General features: G+C 39.3%; 2 protein-coding genes across 2 annotated transcripts in view; both read left to right on the top strand.

Moving 5' to 3' along the window:
- Positions 1–185: 185 nt before the first annotated feature.
- On the top strand, positions 186–21,705 carry cnsta (consortin, connexin sorting protein a). The gene is made up of 13 exons (XM_084351809.1): positions 186–504; positions 4,125–4,213; positions 4,300–4,686; positions 6,202–6,893; positions 9,656–9,686; positions 10,960–11,046; positions 11,531–11,612; positions 13,071–13,092; positions 13,347–13,413; positions 14,715–15,271; positions 15,729–15,908; positions 17,193–17,346; positions 17,856–21,705. Exons 2-13 carry the CDS (start codon positions 4,201–4,203, stop codon positions 18,062–18,064), a joined length of 2,481 nt encoding a protein of 826 aa, XP_084207935.1. The 5' UTR covers positions 186–504; positions 4,125–4,200; the 3' UTR covers positions 18,065–21,705.
- Positions 21,706–24,040: 2,335 nt separating this feature from the next.
- smyd3 (SET and MYND domain containing 3) overlaps positions 24,041–27,020 on the top strand; it is an 82,262-nt gene continuing 79,282 nt past the window's right edge. Inside the window, exon 1 of the mRNA XM_084349554.1 lies at positions 24,041–24,258. Coding sequence (XP_084205680.1) covers positions 24,098–24,258 — 161 coding nt within the window. The 5' untranslated portion in view covers positions 24,041–24,097. The remainder of the gene's footprint in view (positions 24,259–27,020) is intronic.

Consider the following 27,020-nt stretch of genomic DNA (forward strand, 5'->3'; position numbering starts at 1 on the left):
AGTATTGACACTTTAAAAACAAATGGTCAAAATCGATACAGCAGAAACAGATATCACCTCTTTTATGCCAGACTTTCTTCCTTTTCAAAACCTGGTGCCAGCATTACCCACAATGCAACTGGAACACTGCGTGACATCACTGGAGGCAATTTATCAGATTACATGCAGCCTCCTCATATCAGAGCTGATTGTGCTAACAGCATGAAGTGAAAATAGGTCCTCTTGGAGCAAAGGCACTAAATTAAATTGTCTGCACTATTAATAAATCTCCCGTAGGAAAAAGAAAACTCCTACGCACTGACAGTATTGAAACACAAGATGGCGACAGTGCATTCTGCGCCAGTACGTTCACCAGCAGCAGCAGCAGCAGCAGGCAGTACAGGCCTGATGACAGCGGTAGCAACGACCCTGACTGTCGGTAACACCTACACTCATTACAGCGACAACATCTACAGCAGAGTGTCTGATGCCCGAGCCTCTACCATTCAGCCAACCTTTTCAGCCGTAAGTACCACCTGGCTGTATTGTGTCGCAGAAGTTGTAAGGCTATAACCATGTGAAAGCTAGGACATTAATGTTAACGGTAACATTTTTTAAGGGTTTCTCTGCGGTGAGGAGCCCAGATGTGTCTACTGTAATCAGCTAGCTTTGGTTAGCTAGCAACAACAGCATAGCGTTACATTACACTGCCGTTCCATACGTTAACGCCAACTGAAATATCGCTGTATCGTTTTTGCGTTGTGTTAGCTAGCTTTATTAAAGTAAAGTCAGCAGCTCTACTCAGACGATTTCTACCAGTTTAATGAAACAGTACAAGCCTGTCAAGCAACGTGACGTTAAATCAACACAGTGCTTACAGACGTTACAACCGCGACCAAGCTACGTATTTTAACCGTTAAACATAACGTTATGCTAGCTAGCCTTTTTAATCAAACCTAGCTAGGTTAATTAGCTGAGTAGCTTCTAAAGCCAGATACCGACCACGAAATCAGTGGGAGAAATGACAGCCAGTCTGCTGCCACTGCATGTGTGTTTTCTGTCACTGCCTGTCACTTTCCTGTGGGGTCATCACGTTTTAGCTAACGTTAAAGTTGACACAACATCAAGTCAAACTTGTAGGTCAACTAGCTAGGTAAAACATATTTTTGCTGGCCTGATTTGTTGAATCCAATCCAATGCCCCACCTCTTTGAATGGCAAGGGTGCAGTTAAGGTTACTGCAACATTCATTTGCAAGCTGGCTACATTTTTATTTTAGCTGATTTCTTTAAAATGTACATGTAAACACAATGTGGCGCTGTCAGTTTATCTGACTGACAGTAGCTCTGCTGTGTCCTTGCAGTGGCCTCTCACAGGTCATATTCAAACACAGAGGTGTAAAAAACTTTTACCTTTGTGTTTTCCCCCCTCTGGCTGAATTCCCCTCTCTGTTTGTCCCTTCTTCTGTCTTTCATTATTTATGGTCCCCTGTGGAGTAGGTCACAGACAAAAAGAGGAGTGGATGGATGGTTGTATGGACAGATGGCTCTGTGGGAGAGGCATACTAAAGGATAGTGTTGATGGACACAAAAAATACATCCACGAAGCTTAAGGAACATATATGACATGTATAATAATACATGTTTGTAATCTAGAGGTTGCTGTTGCATAAGCCTCCGTGTCACAGTTGTTTTTCATGGTCTGGGACTGTTTAACCTTTCCAGAGGGACAATTAGAGATTGGAGTAATTAGACTCTCTTATCCTATACTCGGTTCTATTTAAATCTCAAAGCCATGTTCATATCTGTCCATTGGGAATTAACATGTATCCAGAATGTGTCGTCTCTTAAGATATATAAAGCTTATGCAACCGAAATGCAAGATAGTTACATCACCCCATAGGTTCTTACCTCCCTTTGGAGACAGCAGCCCTCAGTGCTGATTCGTTCATGGGCTCATCTCTACAGGGATTCCTCTCTGACACGTGTGTATTTGTTACAATACTGAATGATTAATTGTCATGAGAGTTTTAATAAGAATATGGATGCAACTAAAGCTGTGTTAGGAGAGCTTGCCCCGGCTTTCATTTGTCTTCCCAAATGTTTGGACTGAGTCCCACACAGGATAATACGGAGTTACTGGAAGAACAATTAGCTAAGTGCTGCAGGAAACCAGGGCAGCCTTATTCCACTGAGATAGGCCTTCATTAGCCTGGATGTGTGTGTTTGCGGAGGTTTTAGTGTGAAAATATCACCAAAATTAATACAAATGTTTTGCATATTTATATGGCTGTTGCTGTAGGATACGATCATGCATACTGTAGCTAGGCATAGGAGGCAAAGCCAGTGCACTGTAAGTTGTGAGTCATTTGCGTGTTTGTATTACAATCTCTGGAATGTCTGCTCCATGTGTATTTGGTGAAAGTTGGCAGGACTTGGCAGACTTGGCAAGAATTATTGCGCTGAACAATATTATTTTCCTTTGAATGCCATCTCATGCTACTGATATAATGATAATGTAATCGTAGCCTTATAACACAAACACCCTTTCAAAGAGCAATTAAATGTTTAATTCTTAATATTCAGACACTGAAATTGGAATGTGGGAAAATAAAACCACAAGACCAAAACAGGAAATTAAATGTGAAAACATGCTTAGGGATAAAAAAAAAAAACCCAGCTTCTAATGCTGGCGTCATTTTAGCTAGACTGTTGGTGCGCAAACAGAAAGGGCAATATTGAGGTCTACAAAAACTGTCATTTACATACATCATCAAGTCAATAAGATATAGAGCTGCAATGATTAATTGATCAGATGTCAACTATTAGATTATTGTGCTACTATTTTGATAATCAAATAACTGAGTAACACAACCATCTTAAATGTGAGTATTTTCTGGTTTCTCTACTCCTCTATAACAGTAAACTGAATATCTTTGGCTTGTGGACAAGACAGGACATTTGAAGACGCCATCTTGGGCTTTGGGAAACACTGATTGACGTTTTTCACCATTTCCTGACATTTTATAGAATGCATTTTATGCCATAATAGTTTACCAGTAGATGCCCTCAGTAATTGTTGTCTCACACACTTGAATGCGTCTGTTTACCTTGGGTTGTCCAGAGATTGGTTGTAAGGAGCAACAGTGACAAACCCACCTAACAGTTATCGTACCTGTGTGCGTTTGTGGTCAGACTGTTGCTAAGTCAACTGTTAACACAAGTAAGGCAGTAAAGTTAAGTGCAGCAGCTCTGCAATAAATCTAATTTTTAACAAGCTTATACTCTATATTTGGTTTGGAGGCTGTACTGTATTTTTTGTTGTTTGGATTACACTGTTTAGTGGTTCATAATATTCTTTCTTCCTAAGTTATGCCAATAGGGGTGGACAGTATTTTGCCATGTATCACTTTGCCAGTTGTCTCCTTCTTTTATTTTTAATTTTTCAATGTGGGTTGTAAATTCATTCAGTGTTACCGCTCTTCTAAATCCTTCCACAATAAGTTAACAGCACGACAGCCGACTTGTAAATATTTAGTGTTGCCATCTCTCCTATTTATCTCTCAGACTTGATCTCTGCATGTAATGTTTTATCTTTCAGTTGTTGGTTTCGCAAAACCGATTCTTATTGAAATGTTACAACCTAGATCCTAAAAATTTGACATTTAAATTACCATTTGACCTTGAGTCTTGTGAGTAAATAGATGATGACTGGATATGGTTATTTACAGTAAAGTTTCAGGACAATCCTCTTTAGCCGTAACGCTCGGTGTTCAGCTGGTCAGTGGTTTGGACTTGTACCGCATTTTCATTCATTTAATTTGTTGCGTTTCTATATTATGCAATGTTAGTTTGTATCTTAAGAGTTATTGAATAACTTCTGAAATACCCATAATGTAAAATAAGTATTTTACTGCAGCAGTACGAGGTGTTGTTGGACCGTTGCACTCTGGAGGTTTCTTCCAAATCTCTTTAAGCCCAAGGCTTTGTTTGACAACTGGGGAATGATGCTAAACTTGTTTCGTATCTCTCCTGCTCTCACTCTTACTGTCGTCTCTGAGTGAAGTCCGACTCTATCTGTTTCTCTCATACTTTCGCTCACGTATATGTCGGCCTGTGTTTTGTCTCTTTCTCTTTATCTCTGCAGGCTTGAAGAAGGGCTTGTCTAACAGGTGGCACAGACCTTCAGGCTGAAAGGGCAAACATTGTGAGGGGGGTGCCAGATGGATCATGGTGGTGAGTGTTTAAATCCAAAAGAATACATTTTTTCTTTGGGTTTCTTTATTAATGTAATTTTAACTGATCCTTTGTTTTATATCCAGGTCAGTTTGAGAGTGAGGGCAGAGTAATGTCCCAAGTTCAGGTGGGCGGGGTTGACCTCTGTGATAACCTACCGAGCCCTGAGGCTCTCGCTGCCCAAACTCGAAACCTCAACGAGACAAACGCATTCACACAGACTCAAAGTCTCTCTGGAGGGCGTGGGCTTATCCAAAAAGCCTCTCTCAGCAACAATGGGAAGGACACGAGGGAGGAGGAGGAACAGGAAAAGGAGGGATGCACGGGAGGGGGCAGAGAGGAGGATGAGGAAGAAGACATTGATGAGGTGATGAAGGAAGACGAGGAGGAGGAAGTTTCAGAGGGATCAAGCTCTCAAATTCGCTGCCGGTCTCCAGACACTCCCATGACTGATTCCTCCTATTCTGAAACAGGTAGGGAACTTAGACACGTGAAAGAGAAAATCATAATATACATGCACATGGACACACACTTTCACACAACAGTACAGTTGCTTGTTGGTCTTTGATGTTAGTAACACTTTTGTGGGCTATTTTGGGGCAGTAAAACAAAACATCTGAGCATATTATTACTTTATTGAGTTGCTATGGCTGATGTGTTGGGAAAGAATTGCGATCTGGCCACTTGATCAATGTCTTGAAAGTCTTTTCATCTCCTCTAAAATATATTGCTGCTCAGCTGTCTGCCTGCTAAACGCCAAAAAATCAGATCCCCCCACAAAATATTGTAGAAATATTATGCCTGGCAGTGCAAGATTATCTTGTAATTATAGGAACCACAAGCAACATTCAGATAGACTGCTGCTATGAGTCATTGATAATGCTGGTTAGGAGGTGATGATGTCATTGCGATCACATGACTGACAGGTCAAAAAGGACGAGACGAAAAGGAGTAGAGAGTAAATCGGTAAACTCACACACACACACACACACACACACACTCACTCACTCACTCACTCACTCACTCACTCACTCACTCACTCACTCACTCACTCACACACACACACACACACACACACACACACACACACACACACACACACACACACACAGTTTTTCTTGCTAGCCAGACATGGTAATCTCTGATTATGTTTATCAAACAGAACCAGTTTACAGCTCACATGTATACTTGTCTACTCTTGCACACAAGCAAACACACACACTCACACACACACAAACACACACATGCACGTGTAAACCTGTGTATTTGTGTTTTAACTAGGAGCAGTTGACTCGTTAGGAAAGAGTGTGAACCTTCTGTGTGCTCAGTTGTTCTCTGTGGTTTCTCAGGCTTAATTCCCCCAAAAGGCCGGTATTAGTGTTGAGCTTATATCTGAAATCCAAAGCAATCCATATGTTTGTCTATGGATTACAATAAGAGCTGCATTGATTAGTCAATTAATGGATTAGAGGAAAATTAGTTGCCAACTATTTTGATAATTGATTGATCATTTAAGTAATTTTTCTTTCAAGCAAAACTGCGCTGGTACCAGCCTCTTAAGTGTAAACATTTTCTGCTTTTCTTGGTCGTTTATGACTGTACATAAAGAGTTTTTAAGTTTTGACTGTTGGTTGAATAAAAGAAACAACCTGAAGGCGTAACTTTGGTCTCTGGGAAATAATCGGCTGATTTATCAATAATTTAAATGACAATTAATACTTATTCCCTTACTTATACAAGGTCTATATTACTAATGATAAGCCAAGGTGGTTGGTTCTTTTCAGCTATGTAAATCATCTGACTTTTGTCCCAAAGATAACTTTTAGTATTGTATAGGAGCTGTGCTTTACTCTAACAGTACGTTATACACCTGTCTTCTCAGGAGTTTTCGATAAAGGTTTTGCGAGTCCTCTTGTTACAGCATGTTCACCATGTTCCCCCTATTTATTCCCTGTCTTGCTCTCATCACTCTTTCTTTCCCCCTGTAGGCAGTCTGTTGGAGACTCCGTACCCCTTCAGCCCTGGGACCAGTCCAGAGCCGACTTCCCCTGTCATTCCAGTGGCCAGTCCAGAAACTGCATATCCTGTCAGTCAAGGCGCACTGAGCCAGAGTGATGTCAAAGTGGAGTCTCGTACCTCCATCGCTGAATCAGTTGCCTCCAACACAGGGTCCATTTCACAGGGACCTACCTTCACCACAGGGCCTATAGATTCTACTACACTAACTATGACCTCAGACACCAGGCCTACCAGCCCACCTGAGCCTACATGGATAGCAAAAAATACTAACTTTATTACAGAACATTTTACCTCATCCACAGAGCCCGTCTCCAGAGGAATTTCCGCTTCAAATGCAGGACCTGTTGCCTCAACTGCAGAGACTTTTACAGTAACTGCTTGTACTACAAGGCTCACCACTTCCACTGATTCCACCTCTATGAGTGCAACAACAGGACCCCTTACATTGACCACAGGGCCTGCGACTACTGGTACAGATTCCACTTCCACCACAGGACTCGTAACCTCAAATTGGGAACAAATTACCTCCACTCCAGTGCCCACTTGTCTCTCAGTCTCCACCTGCGCCACAGGGCCTATTCCAAGCCCTGCTCTACAGGAGTCTCTTGAGCAGTTAGCACAAAGAGGAGATGACACTCACCTGCCACAATACCTTCACCAGGTAACCTGTTTGTCTTACTTCTTACTACTGAGAGTTGTATATCAGCAGTCGCTTATTTGAAAAGACACTCTTCTCTTTAATGATTGCTTAAAGTTTATTTTTGCTGTCTTTCTGTCATTTTAGTCCCTTCAAACTTCTGCTCTCACGCTAGTCATTAAATCACTGTTATCCACTCAACCCCATAATTGCATTGGCACTTTGTACCCTGAGGCATGGGTGTCTTCAGTATCTATACACACAGACACAAACGCAGACATTCATACAGTAGTACCCACATTAGCCACACTACGCAAAAAACATACATGAGCAGTCTTCTCTGCTGGTTTCTCTCTCACACACTGATCTGCATGACTGGACATGTCACGTCATGGGGTGTGTGATTGTTTCTGTCAGTTTGATTTACAAGTGCCTCCGCTATGCACACCTGCGCTATGCTTACTTTACTTTACCTTTAACTCTGTGTGTGTGTGTGTGTGTGTGTGTCTGTCTGTCTGTCTGTCTGTCTCCATGTCCTCTGTAGAGTGAGAGCCTATGCTAATGATTTCCCAAAAAAGTGTGTTGTGGAAACTCACAAGTCAAAAATAAGGTCTTAACAGTTGAATCATGGTTCTGGCAGTGTGTTTGGAAAAAAGGGTATACCTTGAATTAACGACACTACAACAGTAGACATAGCTTTAAGCAAGAAGCAAACCACAGTGTTTTGTTATTCGTCCAAAGCTTTTGCATCCATCTTGATTTAAAAAAAAAAAAAAAACGCCTCACGGCACAAGTCTCCTTGTGTGTAAGAAGTACTTCTAAATGAATTATTAGTTCATTAGTGAGTTTGGAAGATACAAACAAAGCAGAACCACCAACTTCAGTCAGTCAACTGTCTTCAGTCAATAACCTTTGAAACGTGATAATAGAAAATGAGCTTTACAACAGGTCTAATCTCAACCCATCAATCAAAAGCAGTTATTTGCAGGTCAGATGAAAGTTCAATATTTAGGGTGTTGTTTACAGTGGAGCTTGACGAACTTCACCGAAAAGTCATTAAGCATTAGAAGGTCATTCTGACTGACTAAATGTTGCAAAACCTCTTTTTGCTCACTTTTTTGGACTGCATTTGTGAAGGTTCCTGCAGGAAACTTTTGGGAAAGTCCACAATCACTACATTAATAATGGTGAATTTGATATAGGGCTGCATAGTTCAAAGATTCATTCATAACGTTGACATTTGAATTCTAAATCAACATTTGGATGCTGCACAGCTTTCTTAATATTATATTTTTTTATTTTGCATGTGTATTTCTTCTGTTTAAACCCAGGTATTTCTGCACAGTTGGAGATCAAGATTAGGCTACACTATTACTTCATTGGATTGTTTCCAACTGCCAACATTGGAAAGTCCAAAAGTCAACATTCGAAGTTTAAGAGAAAACCTCAATAACCCTGATATGATAGGCAAATTATGTGTGCACCTATAGGAAAATGTTACAATGCAACATTAACAACCAGGTTAAAAAATGGAATTCAGTGTGTGCGTTACTATTTTTAGATTAAGACATCCATGAAAATTTTGGATGTGTCTTGGATGAGTTTATAAATCATACGGTAATTTAACATGGTCAGTGGTTTCCGAAAATCAAAGTAAGCTATAATATGATACGCAAATTAAGTTTTAAAAATAAACTGCAGATTGATATAAGGACAGAGAGAGGGGGAGAGAGAGGGGGAGAGAGAGGGGCAGGGATCACAAATGACTGGAGGTATTGAAGCCACACCATTAGCATAAATATGAATTGTTGGACAACCAACAGAGAAAGCCTGCGTGGAGGGCCAAAGAATGGACAAATTGTTCCGACTTCATCGGGACACTGTCCAGAAAAATGACTAATAGATTTGCATTACATTTAATTTAATCAGGCTAATTCTTTCTGTTTGGTTTAACAGTGTTTTAAGTCACAACTATGATTCAAAGTCACAAGCAGTCTAATCAAAGTTTGGAGAAACACATTTTCAGTGAATGTATATTTATTTTGACATATTTTTGGGGCAAAATCCTGAATCTTAAAGTAAGGGGTTTTAGTGGGTATGTTTGTCTCATCTGTGGTGCACAAATTAAACTTAATGCAGCTTTGTATTTGAGCCAGTACAGTTACCTATAGAGGTCATTCAGTTGTCACCGCCCCTCACTTCTGAAATGCGAGAGCCTTTTGTGCCCTCCTTTCCTCCTCCCCCCTCTCTCCCTCTCTTTCTCTCTCTCTCTCCCTCCCTCTCTGCCTCCCTGCCACAGACTCACAACACACACATACACACACACACTTCTCTTGTTCTGTGATCAGCTGAGCAGCATGAAAGCGACACTCGCTGAAGAGAGGTAGAGTGTCTTCCGTGGTCTCTTGTTTTTCTGGCTTGCTTTTCACTCTCACTCTCATTTTCACTCTTGCTTACCTGTTTAACAAATGTATTTTGTTCCTTAGATCAGATTATGTATTTAATTGTCCTCGTTAATGATTATAGAAGTCATTGCAACAGGCGCAGTACTGTATAGTATGGTGTTTCCTACCTGTATTTGTACTTTGCCAGATCACATTTTGGGGTCTTCTGTCGTGTTCAGGAACAAGCCTGGGGAATAGTTTCAGTCTGGTTTCAAAACCTTATTGAGCCAAGTTCCTTGATAGATTACATGACAAAACTGAAGTGATAAGTTTGAAAGCAAGTTTGAAAAAAGTATGTACTTTATTTAAACTTAAAGTCTCTCTTTGTCTGTCTCTCTGCAGATTGCTGAGGCCTTTGTCCTTCATGAAGACTGTATCCTTATCATTATATCTGTGTGTTGGGGTTGGGCGGTGGGGCGCAGCTTTTATTTTAATTTATGCTAAGCATGTCATAAACTTCTCCTGTGTACTTAACTTGCTGCTTGCCTGCTTGTCCATACATGTGTTTTTATTATGCTTTCTCCCTCTGGCTAACTACTGCTCTATTTTAATCTGTATTATTTCACACACTGCACTAAGATCCTAAGGATTTGGATGGACAGTTAGCTTACAGTGGATTACTTGTGGCCTCACTTACTTTACAGACAGTGAGATTTAAAAGAGAGCAAGAGAAAGAGTAGACCGAGTGGACAGGGACTAGTGTGAAGAGAAGGGGATAAGAGAAAATGCTGAAGCATAAAGACAAAATAAAGCAAGATAAAGTGAACAACATGAAGACGGGTAATTACAGAAGATCAAATAGATTTTAAAAAACTATTACAGCTTGTTGCCAAAACAAGGCACTTGATGAGGAAAGATTGTTGCATTTACCGATAACTTCTGAGAAAATAATGATTATCAGTGCTTAATAATCCCAAGATCTCTTTTAGTGAATTAAAATCAAATTATCCAGTTGAACTTTTTGGCTGTTTACAAAGCAAAAGGTTCTTTTATCATCATGATTACTTATGGGTCATTATGTAGACCCTCATCCTTAACCAAAGAACCTTCTGTTTTGAAATTAAAATGTTGAATGTCACTGTACAGTGCACACACACAAGCTGAATACAAGAACGAGAGACCCTCATACTAATGCACTCAAAGAATTACAGACACTAAAGTATAAAACTAAGTAGGAGGAAATGAATAAAAAAAGGCAGGAGAGTGAGCCTGATAAATATATGGACATTTTGACAATTTTTAATCAGAGGAAAGCGATGCAGTGAGAGGGAAGAGATGAGAGAGTCAGAGAGAAGGGAGAGCTAGCTTAGCTTTGTCAGGCATGTATAGAGAGTTAGTTAGACAGGCAGAGAGAGAGAGAAAGCATTGAGCCATGTCAAAGAAGGATTGTGTTTTGGCTCCTCATATCCATAAACATGAGACACTGCATCCTGGAGTGCTTTCTCCTTCTATCTCTTTTGGCCTGACTCTGCTTCCTCCTCCTTCTGTCTCTGTTTGTCCTCGTATTTTGTCATTCTCAGTTTCTTTTGTCCATTTACCTCTGTCCGCTGCAATGGTTGGTGAGAGTTTTAGAGTTGAGAGTAGTGCTCTACAGGGCCTGTTATGTATTGTGTGTGTATATGTGTTTCTTAACCTGTGATGTTCAGACCAGCGGGCGTTATGGTGCATCCAACTAGAGAGACTCTACCACCAGAGAGTATTGGACAACCTGAATGCATTACAGAAACAGTGGGGTAATGCTTTCACACACATGCATCCGATGCACACATACACAAATGTATTGAATATTTTTGCCTGTGTAACAAAATGCTTATAATAATATAATAATGCTGTCTTAAGCAGGAGGGTTGAAACTTTGAATCTGTTTTGGGGCGTCTCTAAAAATAGAAACTACAGAAATAGGAGTTGAAGTTCATATAATAATTTTATATAGACCACACACTTGAGCCTTAGAAGTTTCTTTAAATATGAGTCGATATCATCTTTGTCATTGTATGAAGCATATGACTACTCAACAGTATAACTGCAGCCTCTGTGTCTCCCAGTAATGGATATTTGATGTAGCTTCAGTGATCACAGGATGGAAATTCCATCAGGAAAGATTTAAGATTATGGACCCAGATAATATTTATATTTTTATTACTTACAGGGGATCTCAGCTTATAGTTGTAACCATGCTTTTAACTGTATCTCTCTGTGTCTCTCCGTCTCTCATAGAGAGCCAGTGTAGAAGGACCTCCCCGGGCCTGGCAACCCAACATCTGGACACTCTTAAACACATCTGCCAGACGCACAGTCGGTCAGTCTGCATGCATCTGTGTGTGTGTGTGTGTGTCCATGTCCTCTTTAGATTGACATTTCTTTTCTTTTATTGTTTGTATGACCTGAACCACTAGATTTTTTTGAAAGGTACTGCTTTTTGTAGTCTCAAGAACGCTCTAAGAACCGCAGGAATGAGGAAAATGTGCTTTATTGTTCTGCTGAAGTCAAGATGACCTTAAAAATAGTTTAAACCAGAAATCACTCCAACATTTTGAGAAATATTGTTATTTACTGTTTTAGCTAGAGTCGGACAGTGGTGATCAGTTAGCCTAGCTTCATCAGAAGCTTAAAAATACACCTTCCTATGGTTAACAAGATACACATTTTATTTCAGCATTGTGTCTTGTTAATTAACAAACTACTCACCAAGTACAAGCAAGATTGCATGACTTTTATACAGAACTATAATTGTGTACAAATTTGACAAATCCTCTCTGAGATGCTGCACATAGTCACTCCGCTTGTAGCAACTTGTGGTCAAGAAATCCTTATAACTGTTTCTTTTTTCTGAAACAAATGAGATAAGAGTAAATAAGACAGCTATGGATTTATAGGAATACATATTTTTTTACTTAAAACTGAGCAAAGTTGTTTCGCCATTTTTTGTCTTAATACACTTTTCCATAACCGGTCTATATAAGAGATGCACAGAGATAAAAACTGATAGTGATGTTTTCTTCTTACCTAAAGATTGTATACAAGCATATTTTTATCTAAGTGTCGCACTCTTTGATGATACAATATGTCTTACTACGCTATGTGTGGTGACATATTTGATAATCAGTTGGCTGCAAATTTGCATATTAACTTCTATTGTGCTCTGTAATACAGTGTGTGTTGTGTGTGTGTGGCTGTGTTGATTGGTGAGGAGTGTGTGATGTGTGTCTGTTGTGGTGTGTCCTCATGCAAGTGTAACAAATCAGTCAGGTGAAGCCCACCTTGGCGTTTTTCAATATTTAATAGGAAGTCTTCAGTGTAATACAGCTGCCAGACACACACCCATTCACACTATACACACATGCACTTTATGTATGTGCCTAGGCAGGTGTGTGTGTGTGTGTGTTTATGTGTCTGTTTGTATGTTTATCTGTGTGTGGTGTGGTACTGCAGTGATAGTTTAAACATATGTGTCTTTGCTGCTGCTGCACTTTCAGACATTTGAGCCATCACACTGCTAGGGTTTCATTCGCCTAACTCAGACACACACACACGCACGCGCGCACGTGCGCGCGCGCACACACACACGCATATACACAGAGTGTCACTCATACACACACGCACACTCACGTTGTTATAGCCAAGGAAATGTGTTCGGGCTAATTTTAGATGGGGAGAGTAGAGAAGGGTCAACCATCTTTCACGTCTTCATTTACTAAAACCAAGAACAACCAACACTCTCACCATCTCACTCTGTCTCTCTTACTCTCTTCTGTAGACCGAGAGCTAAAGATGACGTGGTAAGACTTTTATCTTTGTTATTGTCTGTGTTTGAGAAAGAATGTACATATATATATATATAAAGCTGAATGAGTGTGCATTGTGCATTTTGAGTGATTCATGTTACATGTAAAATATTGATGTGTTGAGTGTGCATGCATTCATGATTTAGATTTTTAATAAAGTGTAACTTGCACATTATTAATCTGTGTAGTGTATGTAAATGTGATAATGTATCTCTGTACTGACTGTATTTCTTTGTGTGTGTGCACAGTCTGCATCTCTGGACGTTCTGAGGCCTACATTAGAAGAAGGCGGTGCACTGTTTCCATGTACCACAGGTGAGTCAGTGGGTGCATGTGTCGCTGTGTGTGTGTGAGTACTGTTGGTTGGATTTCCACAATTTATATAATTAACTTCAAACCATGAGTACTTTTATATTACGGCCAAGTAAGGAAGAAAAGAAAAGAAGGAATGTCATACCTCGATGTCCACTTACTAACTTTTTCTGGAGCTTTCAACTTAAAGGAGAATGAATTCTCAGCTGCAGTTGAAAGTTTGGGGGCAAAAAACTAGTAAGTGGCCCTTAGTCAACAATGAACTTTCACAATTATGGTACAAAATGCCTTGAAAACTGCTTGGTTGTAATGTAATTCATATGCAATTTGTAGTGATTAGGCCAGGGAAAGTCAAATGATCGGTAAGTCGCTGAAAGCTTATTTAAAGGGACAGTTCACCCCAGAATCAAGAGTACACATTTTTCATCTTATCTGCACTGCTATTTATCCATCTAGATTGTTAATGAGTTGCGAGTTGCAAGTTTTAGAGATATCGGCTGTAGAGTTTTCTGCCTTTTCTTGAGTATAATGGAACGAGTCGTGAAAAGTATAATTTAGTCACTATTTTCTTTTTATTGCACTACACTAAATCACAGCGCAGAAGAAAGCTTGCATCTACATATGCACGTGCAGCTCGTGACAGCGCTGGGTGTTAACGTTAATGGTGTCCTCCTCTGCTGAGCTGTAATGTTAGCTAACTTAGTTAGCTAGCCTCCCGTCCATGAATAGATGCATGTTTCCTTCTACGTGTTGATATGGTTGATAGATGTAGTTTGGTAGAAAGAAAATAGTTCCTAGTTTTGTTATATTCATTTGCTCTGACATTTTGCATGTTCTTAGTGAAATGTTTTATTGATCAGACATCAGGGCAATGTTTGAGTTTCATGGTAGTTTCATTTCATACAACGCAACAGTCTCACTGAAAGACAGAATAAACATGTTCTACTCTTCAACACAGTATTGCTCAACTGCTTCCCCACACTTCTAAATGCTCTGATTATATGAGCTTGATAAAAGGTTTTCATGCACTGGAGAACTTGACATTTTTTTCCAGTTGGTTGTTCATAATTTAAGGAAATCTTAAAACTGTTACATACACAAGTTTCAGGAATTGGATACATGGAAAATAGGATGCAAGCAGCTCCCGTTTCATTGTGTAGTATGTTGAAAAGACGTATTTTAAGAGGTTTTATTTCTGTATAGGAGCTCTGGTTTATATCTGAGAGCAGATCTCCCTGCCTGTGGTAAACAGATCAGTGTTTCTACTGACATAAAGCTCTGCTGTCCTTCTTTTCTTCATGCAGCCCGTCAGGTCGACGATGGCATGGAGCAGAGAGCTGAAGACTCCTCCCATTCTCAGAGCAGCCGCCCAGTCGTACCCTCCATTAATTTAACTGATGGGCTCAAATCCCCTGAGATCTCTGAGAAGGACAGGGAAGACCCAGACAGAGAATTAGAGGGAAGGGACGGTTTCCATAGATCTCAGCTGACTGACAGACAGGGCAGCAACAGAGGGGGAGGAGAGGCGGAAGGAGGGGTAGGATACACCATTCCAGTCATAGGAAATGCACTGCACCCCTCGTCATCTGGAGAAATGGATCAGTCCAAACCCGCAGAGCAGCAGGGAGGAGATTTAGGTCTAGCACAGGAAAAGGAGGCAAGAAGAGAAGAGGAGGAGGGGGACGTGGAGGAGGCAGCCGAGGCTCTGGAGATGGAAGAGGAGGGAGAGGATGAAGAGGAGGAGAAGCAGAAGGAAAGAGGTTCCCCTCTTTGTCAGGAAGCTCTCCCTGTGGAGACTCTGGTCAGTGGGGCAGAGGTGGAGGCACAACAGCTGCACCAGGAAGCCCTCGCTGAAGAGAAGGTATATTTATCAGTATAACTGATATTTTACCAAATATTAAAAAAATAAATCAAAGTACTGTAAATGTAGCGAAATCCAGTCGTTATGTGAAGTCTGTCATCTGTGTCATCTGTGAGTTGTTTGTTTTGGCAGTTATTTTACACTGTAGTTCCCTGTAACTGTGTCACCAGGAACTGTATTATAGTTGTTTACTTCTGTTAATGAGGTTTGAGTTGTATTTCTTCTTAGTCATTGTGGTGATTGCAGCTCACGCTAACTACTCACTTCCGCTATTTGTCTTTTAATAAACCATTGTTGCTTTTCTTGGAAATGTGAAAAGGATCACTTCCTCTATTTCAGATCATTCCTGGTGATAACCTCACCTAACTCGCATAAGTTTTAATGGCTTCAATCAGAATTGTGTTCTAGTTCTTTAGCTTGGTATTTTAGTTATAACTGAATTCCATTATCACTACAGGAGAGCACTGAAACCTGCCTGCACCAGGAGGCCCACCTTTCTCAAGAGGCTCATATGAGGCAGCAGGAGCAGGGTGAGGAGGAGGAAGAGGATGAGTACGAGTACGAAGTAGAACAGGCTGACATCATCAGAGAAGCTGCCTCACTGGATGACATGGCTAAGCTCATCACTGTAGAGGAGGTGTGTACATCATCATGCTTCTCTGACACTCTCCCTTACTCATCCACAGTGGAAGAGTAAGCTTATCAGACTTTACATGTTTTAGGTGCAACTTATATTAAATTTAATTTAAGATTTAAGTGTTTTTTTTTATTATTTATGGGCATATGTTGATACTTTTGCATGATTGCAGGTGTGCATGTATGTAGTGTTAGGATTATTTTGTACAGGTATGCCTATAACCCAGCGTGATTTGTTGCATTCTATCTTCCTGAAAGTCTCAACAATAAAACACTGGCAGAACCAAAAACACATTTTAGCTTTAAACTGGTGTTTTGATGACTATTTATAGAAATAGACTATAAAGGATGCAGATGTAATCGACAGCACAGGGCCTGGTTCAGCCCTAATGTTATTACCTATCCATTACCTTGACAGCCAGGCAGAGGATTTGTTTTGTGGATGTGGAAGCAAATGTAACATGTAACCCTGGTATGCTGAGAGAAAGGTAGGAGAACTGGATATGTCATGCAGTGTGTTGTGCACTTGGAAGCAGTAGGTCATTTTGGTTCCCTGTTTGCGATCCTTGTGATGGGTTCACTTAAGGTGCAGAATTTAAACAGCATCTTTTTGGAAGTTTCATTTTTTTCAACAAATAAGGAAGAAATTGTGTCGTCTTTTTGGTCCCACACTATGTTAAATGTTTCTATGAGGAATCAAACTCTAAATAGGGTATAGACATACAGTAGAATGGTGTCTGTAGTGTTTATTTGACTACAGAGGGAAAAGATGTGCTTTAAAATTTTACCAATCAGATTTTTGAAGATTTAGACTCATAGCACGTTGTGTCAGGCAGCACCAGGTGGATGATGACATTATGACTACATGATGTAACGATAAGCAGAGCGATTGCTAAATACGACAGGTACTCCAAAGTTCATTTGTAGTCATATTATGTGTTTTTAACCCTTTGTGTTGAGCCTGGGATGATCATTCGGTCCAATGTGCATAATTTGTCTCATAGGAAAGGAGTGTCTATTGCTGTAAGACCGACTGTAAATCTGTCAGGGAGCATTGTTAGTGTTAGTGAGGTTTAAAGTTTGTTGCTGCTGACTGTGTGATGTACTGACACCTGGTGGACATGGCTGATGAGGAACACCCTTTCTTAGTTCTTTCTCATAGACAATGTTGTCAGTGTATTAAATTAGATCAAACTGTATTTTATGTAAATATTAATAATGCTTCTGTTAACATATGTGTCCATGCCTCCTAACATCTCTTTGTTTATGTTTTTTCCCTTCTCAGATGTCTCCTGCCTCTGGCCTGGTCTCCATACTGAAGAAGCGGAGTGTTGGCGTGGACAAAGTGAGTGTGTCTGCCCCCCCAGAGCCCCGACCTGACAAAACCCCTGCCAAAAGACGCGTCCGCTTCAGAGTCCCTGATGACGCCTATGAGCACGGTTAGTTTGTGTGTGTTTTGTAACATTGAATGAGTTAAAGGTCCAGTGTGTAGGATTTAAGGGGATTGAATAACAGAAATTGAATATATTATTCCAAATTGTGCTTTTACTAGTTAATAATTATCTGAAACTAAGATTTTTTGTGTTGTGTTTACCCTGGAATTAGCCTTTGTTGAAGCTTCATTGTCCAAATTAAATGACAGCGCACTAAAACAGTGAACTATAACCTAAGTAAGTAGGTAAATAACTATCAGTAAAAAAACCAAACTATTCAAATAGAACACATTATTACGTTCTGTAAAAAATGAGAAGAGAGGGGTATTCAGTTATATTCAATCTGCAACCTCACCACTAGATGCCACTAAATCCTACATACTGGACATTTGGTGTAGGCTAGGTAACCTACACCAAATTTACAAAATTTACAAATCCATTGCGACAAAAAAATGTCTAAAAATAATTGATGAACTCCGACGCCCTGCCTCCCTCCCTTTGTTCCTCCTCTGTAGATGTTGGCGGTGGGGACTCCTGCCTTCTTCTCTTCCTGCTATGTCTGGTTACTGTAGTGATCAGTGTGGGTGGCACCGCCCTTTACTGTGCTCTGGGCGATGCCCACTCCTCAGTCTGTCAGGACTTCTCCAGAAATGCAGACTTCTACATTGGCCAGATACAGCGTGGAATATCTCACATCCAGCATTGGTTCGGCCCCGGGTCATAGCAGCAAACAATTAATCAACATTGTGGTTCCACTGGCCCGACCGTTCATCACTGCAGGGCCCAGCAGTTCCTGCTACTTCCTGAGACAATGTCTTCTGAGGTAATTGTGCCAGGCGGCTGCTATCGTCCCTGTGGCTGTGTGGAGCAAGTGGCTATTATGCTGTGTAATTGGCTAAACAATTATATCAGCCCGCTCTCCTGCATTTTTAATGCTCTTTGAATACAAAAGCAGGGTTCACTGAGATTAAGAGTCAATAGTTTGAAAGGGAAAGCAGAGCAGAGAGGGAAAGACAATAACTGGAGAATGGAGACTGCATAAGAGAAGAGGAAGAATGGACCTTTCTCAACCCTGTCCAGATTAAATTGGTTAGATATTCTCAAGCTAGGTTTTTTAAGAGTCCTGTTGAACACAAGTTCACTGTCAGCCACTGACTCTCAAGTTTCAAAAATCACTGGTAAATAAATCAACCATGGCTGGATACAAACTTTCACTGACTCACACTGGACTACAAGACTGCAGTTATGAATAAGTACTAAGTAATTACAGCTACAACCCGCTGAGATGTAGTAAAAAAAAAAAAGATATATAATGTATAGTTTGTTAACTGGGGGGACAGAGATGCTCTCTCCACACACACTGCACAAATGGGAAGTGCCGCAATGGGCATTTTACAAACCGCTGCAACCACTAGTGTTGCTTTTATTGTTGACTTTTTTAAATCACAAATGAAATTTTAACATTAGCAAACTGTTCTGATGTCTACTACTTGGAATGAAATCATTATGTCTTAATCATGTCTTAATCAACATTTGAATGAATGTTTGGAGTTTAATGTTTGCTTTTAGTCATCTGTGGGGCATTTATATATTGTCAAAAAAAATTGTTATTTTGGTAATGATCAACATTGAGCTGCTAATGGACAACAGGCACATCAAATATGTCACATGGGGGGAAGTTATCATTATTTTATTGCAATGAGCAGATGATGAAGACCTCTAAATCAGCTGCACAGTACTCTATATGTTCTTTTTTTCCCCCTGTACACATTTGACTGAGTGTCCTGTCGCTGCGCTTTTCTGTCTAACTACCAACAATGCATTTGCAGTCAGCTGACATGGCTGCCACTGGAGACGAAAAGTCCAAACTATCCGTTTATGGGTTTCAATGAGCTAGATTTAGCTTTGTGTAGCATATGCAACATGTACAGCAACACAGTGCACCTCTGTATATTGTCAAAAGAATGTTTAACATGTTGCACAAATGACTGGTACGATTTTTTTTTTTTTGTATATTGCAATATTTCTACAGGCATTGTTGTGTTGGTTCTAGGCTGAACACGGGCTTTACATGATTTTACATGATTTGATCAGAAACAAAACATTTCTATAACCACAAAGCTGTTAAAGTTAAATGGTAAATGGACATGTATTTATAAAGCTTAAAGTGCTTTACAGCTCTTGCCACATTCACCCATTCACACACATTCACACACTTGCAGAGGCTGCCATGCACGGTGTCTACCTGCTCATCAGGAGCGTTTCAGAGCTTCCTAACCAAAGTGCCCCACAATATTTCTATGCTCAGCATTCACACAACCACTCTCACGTCAATGGAACAGCCATCTGGAACAGTTTGAGGCTCAGTACAGCCAGTAAACATTATTTATGTACAGATAACTCAGAGAACAGAGAATACCCCACACTTATGCTGGTCCAGCAAGGTTTGGAACATTTCAGTCAGAGAAACTGATAAATGAGAATTTTACAATTAATGCTGAAACAATAATTACTCAGTGTACTTTATCAATACAGGCCTCACTGTCGATGAGATCATTTGAAGCTCTGTGTCAGTCCAGCTCTGCCTGCCTTTGGTTTGCTGTTCTTATTCTGGCCATCATCCTCAGTGTGCAGTTGTTAATGTTTCCATTGCCTTTTAAATTTTTTTCCAACTTAATAATGTTTGCCTTCTTAAAGAGTAATCTACTTAACATTTTCCATTGTTGTAAAACATTTTGTCTAATGTAAAAGGCTTAAACTTGAAACCAAGCCTTCATTGTCACACCAGTGCTTTAACTCTTATTTCTGAATAATTTTAAGGCAGGTCTAAGTCTTACTGGGGTAATTGTACTGCTTAATCTCACTGCCTTCATAGATTTTATCTCTCATTTCAACATAATGCAGTGTTTGTTGTCCTGTTAAATATTTTTCCTTTTATTTGCTGTAGTAGTGGATGCCATAGAAGAAGACCTAGAAAAACCACATATCTCACAAAGGTCTCAATTGTCAGGATGTAAAGAAAAGAACAAATCTATTAAAAAAAGGAGACATGTTTGTGTCTTACCTATGCATTTATAGCAACAAAAGGCTGTATTATCTTTTTTTCATGACGTGTCTCATAAAAACTGATCATTTGTTTGAGATATGAGGTTTTCCCAGGACGTAACAAATAGTAGAATGATTATTGTTTTCATTTGCACATGTCGTCTGGCTGGTTCAGATGACTATCATTCAGAAAACCTCTTATTTAATCTTCTGGATGTTTTTAATTATTTATAATGAGAAGGATGTCAAGTGTAGGTGGTTAAGGGAAAAAGGAGATGCATCTGTTTTCTTTAGTTGATCCCATTCAGGTTTTTCTTTTTCTTTTTTTTTTTTATGTCTGAATACCATCATCTGGGCCGTCATTATATGTGTTATGTTTTCATTAATTTTCCCTCATCAGTTCCTGAAAATGATTTGAAACTGGTGGATTTTTGCTGTCATTGTGATCTTCCTCACAGATTGTTAAAAGGTTCATCTTTAACCTTAGAATAAATCTTCATTTGTTTTACCCAGTTGGTTTTTAATGGACAAATAGAAATGAATGAATGAAAAGTTGTAATTTTTTTGTGGATGTGTGGATCAGCACCTGATGTGTTTTATGAATTGGTCAATGAACTCTTTCACTTTGTTCTTACAGATTGTAATAAGAAGATGAGGTTTTTATTTTTTCCTTGTTAAAAACACCTCCTTCCTGGTATGTCTCCTGTTAAAGCCGTTGGAAAAAAAGTTGTTGTGAGCCTCCATTTTGTCTTTTCTGCAACAATTCTGACCAATGGTCTTGTTCACAGTTAGAAGTTAATGGGCCAAACTTTGTATTTAGACATTTTGAAGCTGAAACTCAGCTGGTTTCAGAGTGGAGAGCTCAACAATGAACTGCTGCAAGATGAGTTAAAGTAGCCTGTCTGTAAGTCACACTGTGGATGTGACTGTCTCAGACATGTAGCCATATATTTAGTCCCCTCTTGTAGCAACATGTGGACAACATAATGAATAGTCTCAAACATAGAAGGGCTATGGTCACAAACTTTTATATGGTCTCTTTTAAAAAGTCTTGCATTGCATTTCCATGTATCTTTTTATTGTAGAATAAGTCTGGCTTCTCCGGCACATGATGCATGTTTACATTTGCTAAAAAATGAACCTCATGAGTCTGAGCTGTATTACATTTAGATCTGATGCATTTATCAAGTAAAAGGTAAGCCCAGTGTTTGTTCAATCTTCTGTAAGTCACATACTTAACAGCAGTTTACTCTTTGCCATGGAGGATGGCACCTGATATTGAAATATATCATCTTCATTAAAATGTACTGTTCATATTGACTGAAGTAAAGTCTGTGGGTTCAGAGGCTGTTTTGGGTTTGGGTATTACTTGTGGTGTGTTGTGTAGTTTTCAATTATAAGCTACATAGTGAGGCTCAATCAGTAACTGCAAACTAGTCTATGTTTTAAATGTCAGATTGTGAGATGATAAACCTTGGTAACGATCTACAGTGTAGGACAGGGGTCATCAACCTGCAGCTCTTTTGCCCCACTGCAGTGGTAACCGTCATAGAAATGAATCATGGTTAGTTTTGGACATTATCATTTTTTCTAGGCCTAGTTGTAAAAATGCATCGTCTACAAACAGAATTGCATCTGTATTGGCAAGTTGTGATTTTGTTAATCGATTGAATGACCCTGAGCTGATACAGTATCATTGTATTTTATGCTCAGACCCGAGGGTTGAGGACTCAAGCAGGCCTGGATATAGTTCTGCATTGATACTCTTTTTCAAAATAGGCCTACACATGCCAGTGGACATTTTCTTCACTTCACAAGTGTTCAGTTTTGTGTTTAGTTGGTTATAGAATCCCCCCAATAAAATTAACAAAAATGTAAAAACATTTCTTTATACTCAGCTACTTCTGTCATTTAATAAATGCACCAAAACATGGTATTATTGTAATGGAGATGCAAAGACCTAGTTCCTATTAGCATAAACGGCCCACTGTAGAGTAGCCAAATGCTCATTTAGGCCTTTTAATAATCTTGAGAGACTAATAATGAGACTTTTTAGGCTGTTTTACCTTCATAACAAGACTCAGTTTTTTGCCCAAAATGGCTGTTTTGATATTAAAGGTTGCTGACCCCTGATCTAGAAGGATACACTGGTCCGCCATAAAACTTTCTTCGGTTTGCAACATGAAAAATGTTTGAATCTTGCATTGAAATCCTTCAAGTAAGGGAGGATGCTAATGGTTATCATGCATTTCAACTATGGCCCATGGGGCAAGATTAATATTACTTTATTGCAAAATTGTTATATTTAATTTTGGTTATTTGTGGTGAAAAGACATCTTTATTAACAAAATCAATTTACAACAATCAGACGTCACACAAAAATAACGGAAATTAATAAAAAATTGTATTCAAGATGGTTATAACAAGAGATGTAAATTGTATCTACACTCTACAGTTTATGACACGTTGCTAAAACTAATGCTATCTTTCTTTTGGGTGCTAACCCTGGATTAATTAATTTATGCCTCATCATTTATTTATTTTTTTATCTTTTATTGCTGATAAAGTTTACAAAGCAAACCAGTGCAGACCGAGCGACAAAACCAAAAAAACACAAAAGCAAAAACACAAAAAGAAAAACAAAAAAAAGACACTAAACAACAATGAAGAAGACAAAATGGTCGATGATGGTGAGAAAATACTGACAATAACAAACAGTTGCACATGATGTGGTCAGTGTCCAGAGGGAGTGGTTATAGTGATTAGGTAGAGAATACAGTATGTGTTTAAGTATGTTTGCGTATTTGTATCTGTGGCAGTGTCAGTTGGGAGTTTGGCTTCTGAGTGGTGGGAAGAGTAAAGGAGAAAAGGGGTGAGAGAGATAAATGAAAAGAAAAAGAGAGAAAGAAATACACACACACACACACACACACATATATATATATATACTGTATATATATGTGTGTGTGTGTGTGTGTGTCTGGTGTGTATATATATACATATATATATATATATATATATATATATATATATATACATATATATATATATATATATATATATATATATATATATATATATATATATATGTATATATATATATATATATATGTACATACATATACACATGCACACACATACATGCATACATACATACACATACACACATACATACATGTATGCACATAAGCACATATATAAGGCCTGGGGTGATTATAGTCATATTCAGTCTTACTACCATAGTATAATAATAATAAACTGACAAGAGACGATGAGTCTTATAGGCAAAATAATATAGTATCTATAATGATGATGAGAAGAAAAAAAAATATTGCTATCAAATACAATAGTCCGACAATAGATTCTACATTAATTTTCCAATTGTTGCTGTGTAGTTGTACATAAAATCTGCAAACTGAGTATACATTCAAAACACTGACCCATGTGTTTCAGATTCAGGATTCAAAACAGAAAAGTTTTAAAAATGTTGATTTATGCATGTGGAATTTGCCGAGCAATATTATGAAACGAATCCTGTAATAATTTTGCATCAGGGATGAAAACTATTTACAGAAGAAGAAATGTAAAAGAAAGAATGCAACCAGAAAAGTTCGTGCAAGGGGTGTGTACGTGCTCGTGACGTCACGACGCACCGTCGGCGTCCGTAACGGATGTAAACACAGCCCGGTTCACGTGGAGGCAGAAACCGACTATGGCACCGAAGCTGGAGCGTTTTGTCAGTCCGGGGAAAGGTAACGGTCTGCGGGCGACAGCTCGGATCAAGAGAGGAGAGCTGGTGTACTCCTGCGAGCCGCTGGCGTGCTGTGTGTCCAACAAACTGTCCAGAGACGTCTGCCATCACTGCTTCAAACGGTGAGACAGGCGACGCTCCTCTCAGTCACCAGCGTCCTGCTTTGAAAAGAAAGAGCTGCTCGGTAGTTGAATTCCTGTGTAACGGCCGGCTACAGCTATGTTTCTATCTCTCCCAAGTCGTTTGATATTTTTAGTCTCCCTTCTTTACCCTCTTGTATGGGTCAGGTACACTTTATATTCCTTATATAGCCTACAGCAGATTGTATATTCGTGTTAGTGACTGTGTGTGTTTGCGTGCAGCTAAGAGGTTTATTCTTCTTGATTGTTAGCTTCCTACATGTACATTAGCACATGCAGCCAACTCCTCAACTGATCACTAGATGGCGCCATTGCTCTGTCACGGTTTCAGAGGTGTAATGACTGGTAAAAGTGACTCGTCAAGGCTAAGTGGTTTGCAGTCAAAATGTTGCACTCATAAAAACCTATTTGTAAATATGATGCTTACACATGATTTCTTCTGCAGAGACCTGGGTGGAAGGCTTGTTGCTGTAGAGTAGCTGTGAGGGAAACTCAGTGTTGTCAATATTAATGTGGAAATTGCTGCTCTGTTTGGGGGATTTGTTTGTAGAAGGGCTGAGTGCAAGGACAATTCCACCAAGTTTGGTTATTTGATTAATTTTAACATGAATTGGGTATATGGGATTAATTCAAACACAACATAAGCTGATGTAGGCCTCAGGGTTGGTCCTGTTTTATAACCTGGTTTTAAGGCCTTGTCTGGAGGATGGGCCCTGTGTCAAAATCTGGTTTTAAAGACTGTTTTTTTCCCCACTAACTTTGTGGTTTGGAGTTGGGACAAAATACATAACATCATACTGCCTCCTCATGAGATATGATTGTCAATACATGGGCGCCCAAATGTTGTCATTTTTGATAAAACATGCAGGCGCTCTGAACAGATGTTCCTGACAGTTTGACTCCTTCATGATGTAAACTTCTGTAAACTTAAGGGTTAGGGGTTTAGTTTATTGTTTTGTCGGTTTGTGGCTGTTTTACATCAGAATGATGACACACATGGACAAGTTTCAGTCAGTGTGTGATAAAGAGGCACTGAGCTAAGACAGACTCTATGCACTTTTTTAAAAGTGTTTCATCTCTGTTCATGTAAAATTCAGTGAAACTGACACCGCAATACAGTGAATTAATACATATTTCTGCACTTTGCCTTTATAAGGGTTATTTTTTGACACATATCATGATGTATCGTAAGATGATTGTTTTGCAATGTCTTGCAGATTTCATGTATCGTGACACTATATCATTATCGTGGGCAACATATTTTGAATTGTGTTGTATGGTGAGTTACTCCTACTGATATGGTGCATATTCCAACCTGTTAATTTGCGAATGCTAGACAGAACACCTGAGACTATGTAGTGTTTTACTACAGGAAAACAGTAAAGTGTGCACAGAGAGGGGATGGACACATTTAGTAATGAGGGCCCTGAAGCACATTTCTAACAGATAACTGATCTGCTGTAAGAGATTTTGCCATTTATACCATGCTACTGTGCTATCTCTTAAATATCTCTGGTTGTATTAAGCCAATGAGGGTTTCATACAATTTTTCAAATTAATGTCCAGGACTTCATAATGGCAATTTTGGATTATTTATTTTTTTTCACTTTTAACATATTTTATATTTGATGATATTGTGACGAAATAAGTTCACTTGTCAGATATTTATTTTGTTTGATTGAAACGTTCTTCTGGTTATTTGATCTATAAACAGTTTCTTACTTGTTTTTATGGTCTACACAATATTGACTTGATATTAAATATAATCATCATAATAATAATGAATGAATGTAGCAGAGATGTACAGTTTATCCTTCATCTGCCTTGATATGATGATTTGTCCTCTATTTCATCTGAACTTGTGATATTAGTCCATCTGGATGCTTGATTACAGCATTGTAGCGCTGCTTTCTAGACTGCAGCCAAAACTGCTTCATCAACCTGGACAGATGTATGTGGCCTTAATGAGGCTGGTAGAGCAGAGAGACAAGTTACAGAATATGTGCTGGCTTCTGGTGCGGGTACTGCAAGGTGAATGAAGGGTAAATTACTGTGGGCAATATACAGTATGTATATGAGCCTCAGTAGCAAATGGAAGATGATGAATGAGAGCAATTAATCCAGATAACCTCTGGGAGAATATAAAGATGTAGCTCATGTCCAGTTTTTGATTTCCACATGAAGGTAACATTTATTAGAGAGCACGATCAGTTCAGCAGCAACTGTGCTTTCTTTAATGTCTCCTCTCGCTCCATTTGAAAGGATTATCCCTTCGTTGCTCACACGGTGTGATCATGTGTAGTGTGGTGTGCCTTGTGTGAATGCTGGAAAAAAGACTCAGATCTGAAAATATATGCAGTACAATATCTGACACTATCAGTGGTCTATACTATGACGTATCTTCCCTTGGGTGAAAATCAACAGATTCTCAGTCTGTCAGTATGTGTTCATGTTGGACTCCGGCTCGGAGTTTTAGAGGGTTGGGAGGTTTTCTGCATATACAGTAGACGCACCCTGATCTGAAGAGACATGAGAGAAACAAGAAATTACAGATGCTGGATGAAGGTGAGGATACTGAAAAATGGATTTACTGTTTGTCTCCAGGTGAAGTGACATCATACCGATGTTTAAAACTTTCACCAGCTTGCATAACCTCTCCTCAAAGTCTTTTAAAAACTTCTTTCTCTTGTGCTGTGAGTGCATTTTGCTTCAGTTGTTGGCTACACTGCTACACTGCTACACTG

Source organism: Pagrus pagrus, assembly GCF_965226575.1.
Source record: "Pagrus pagrus genome assembly, chromosome: 1".
Classification (NCBI taxonomy): domain Eukaryota; kingdom Metazoa; phylum Chordata; class Actinopteri; order Spariformes; family Sparidae; genus Pagrus; species Pagrus pagrus.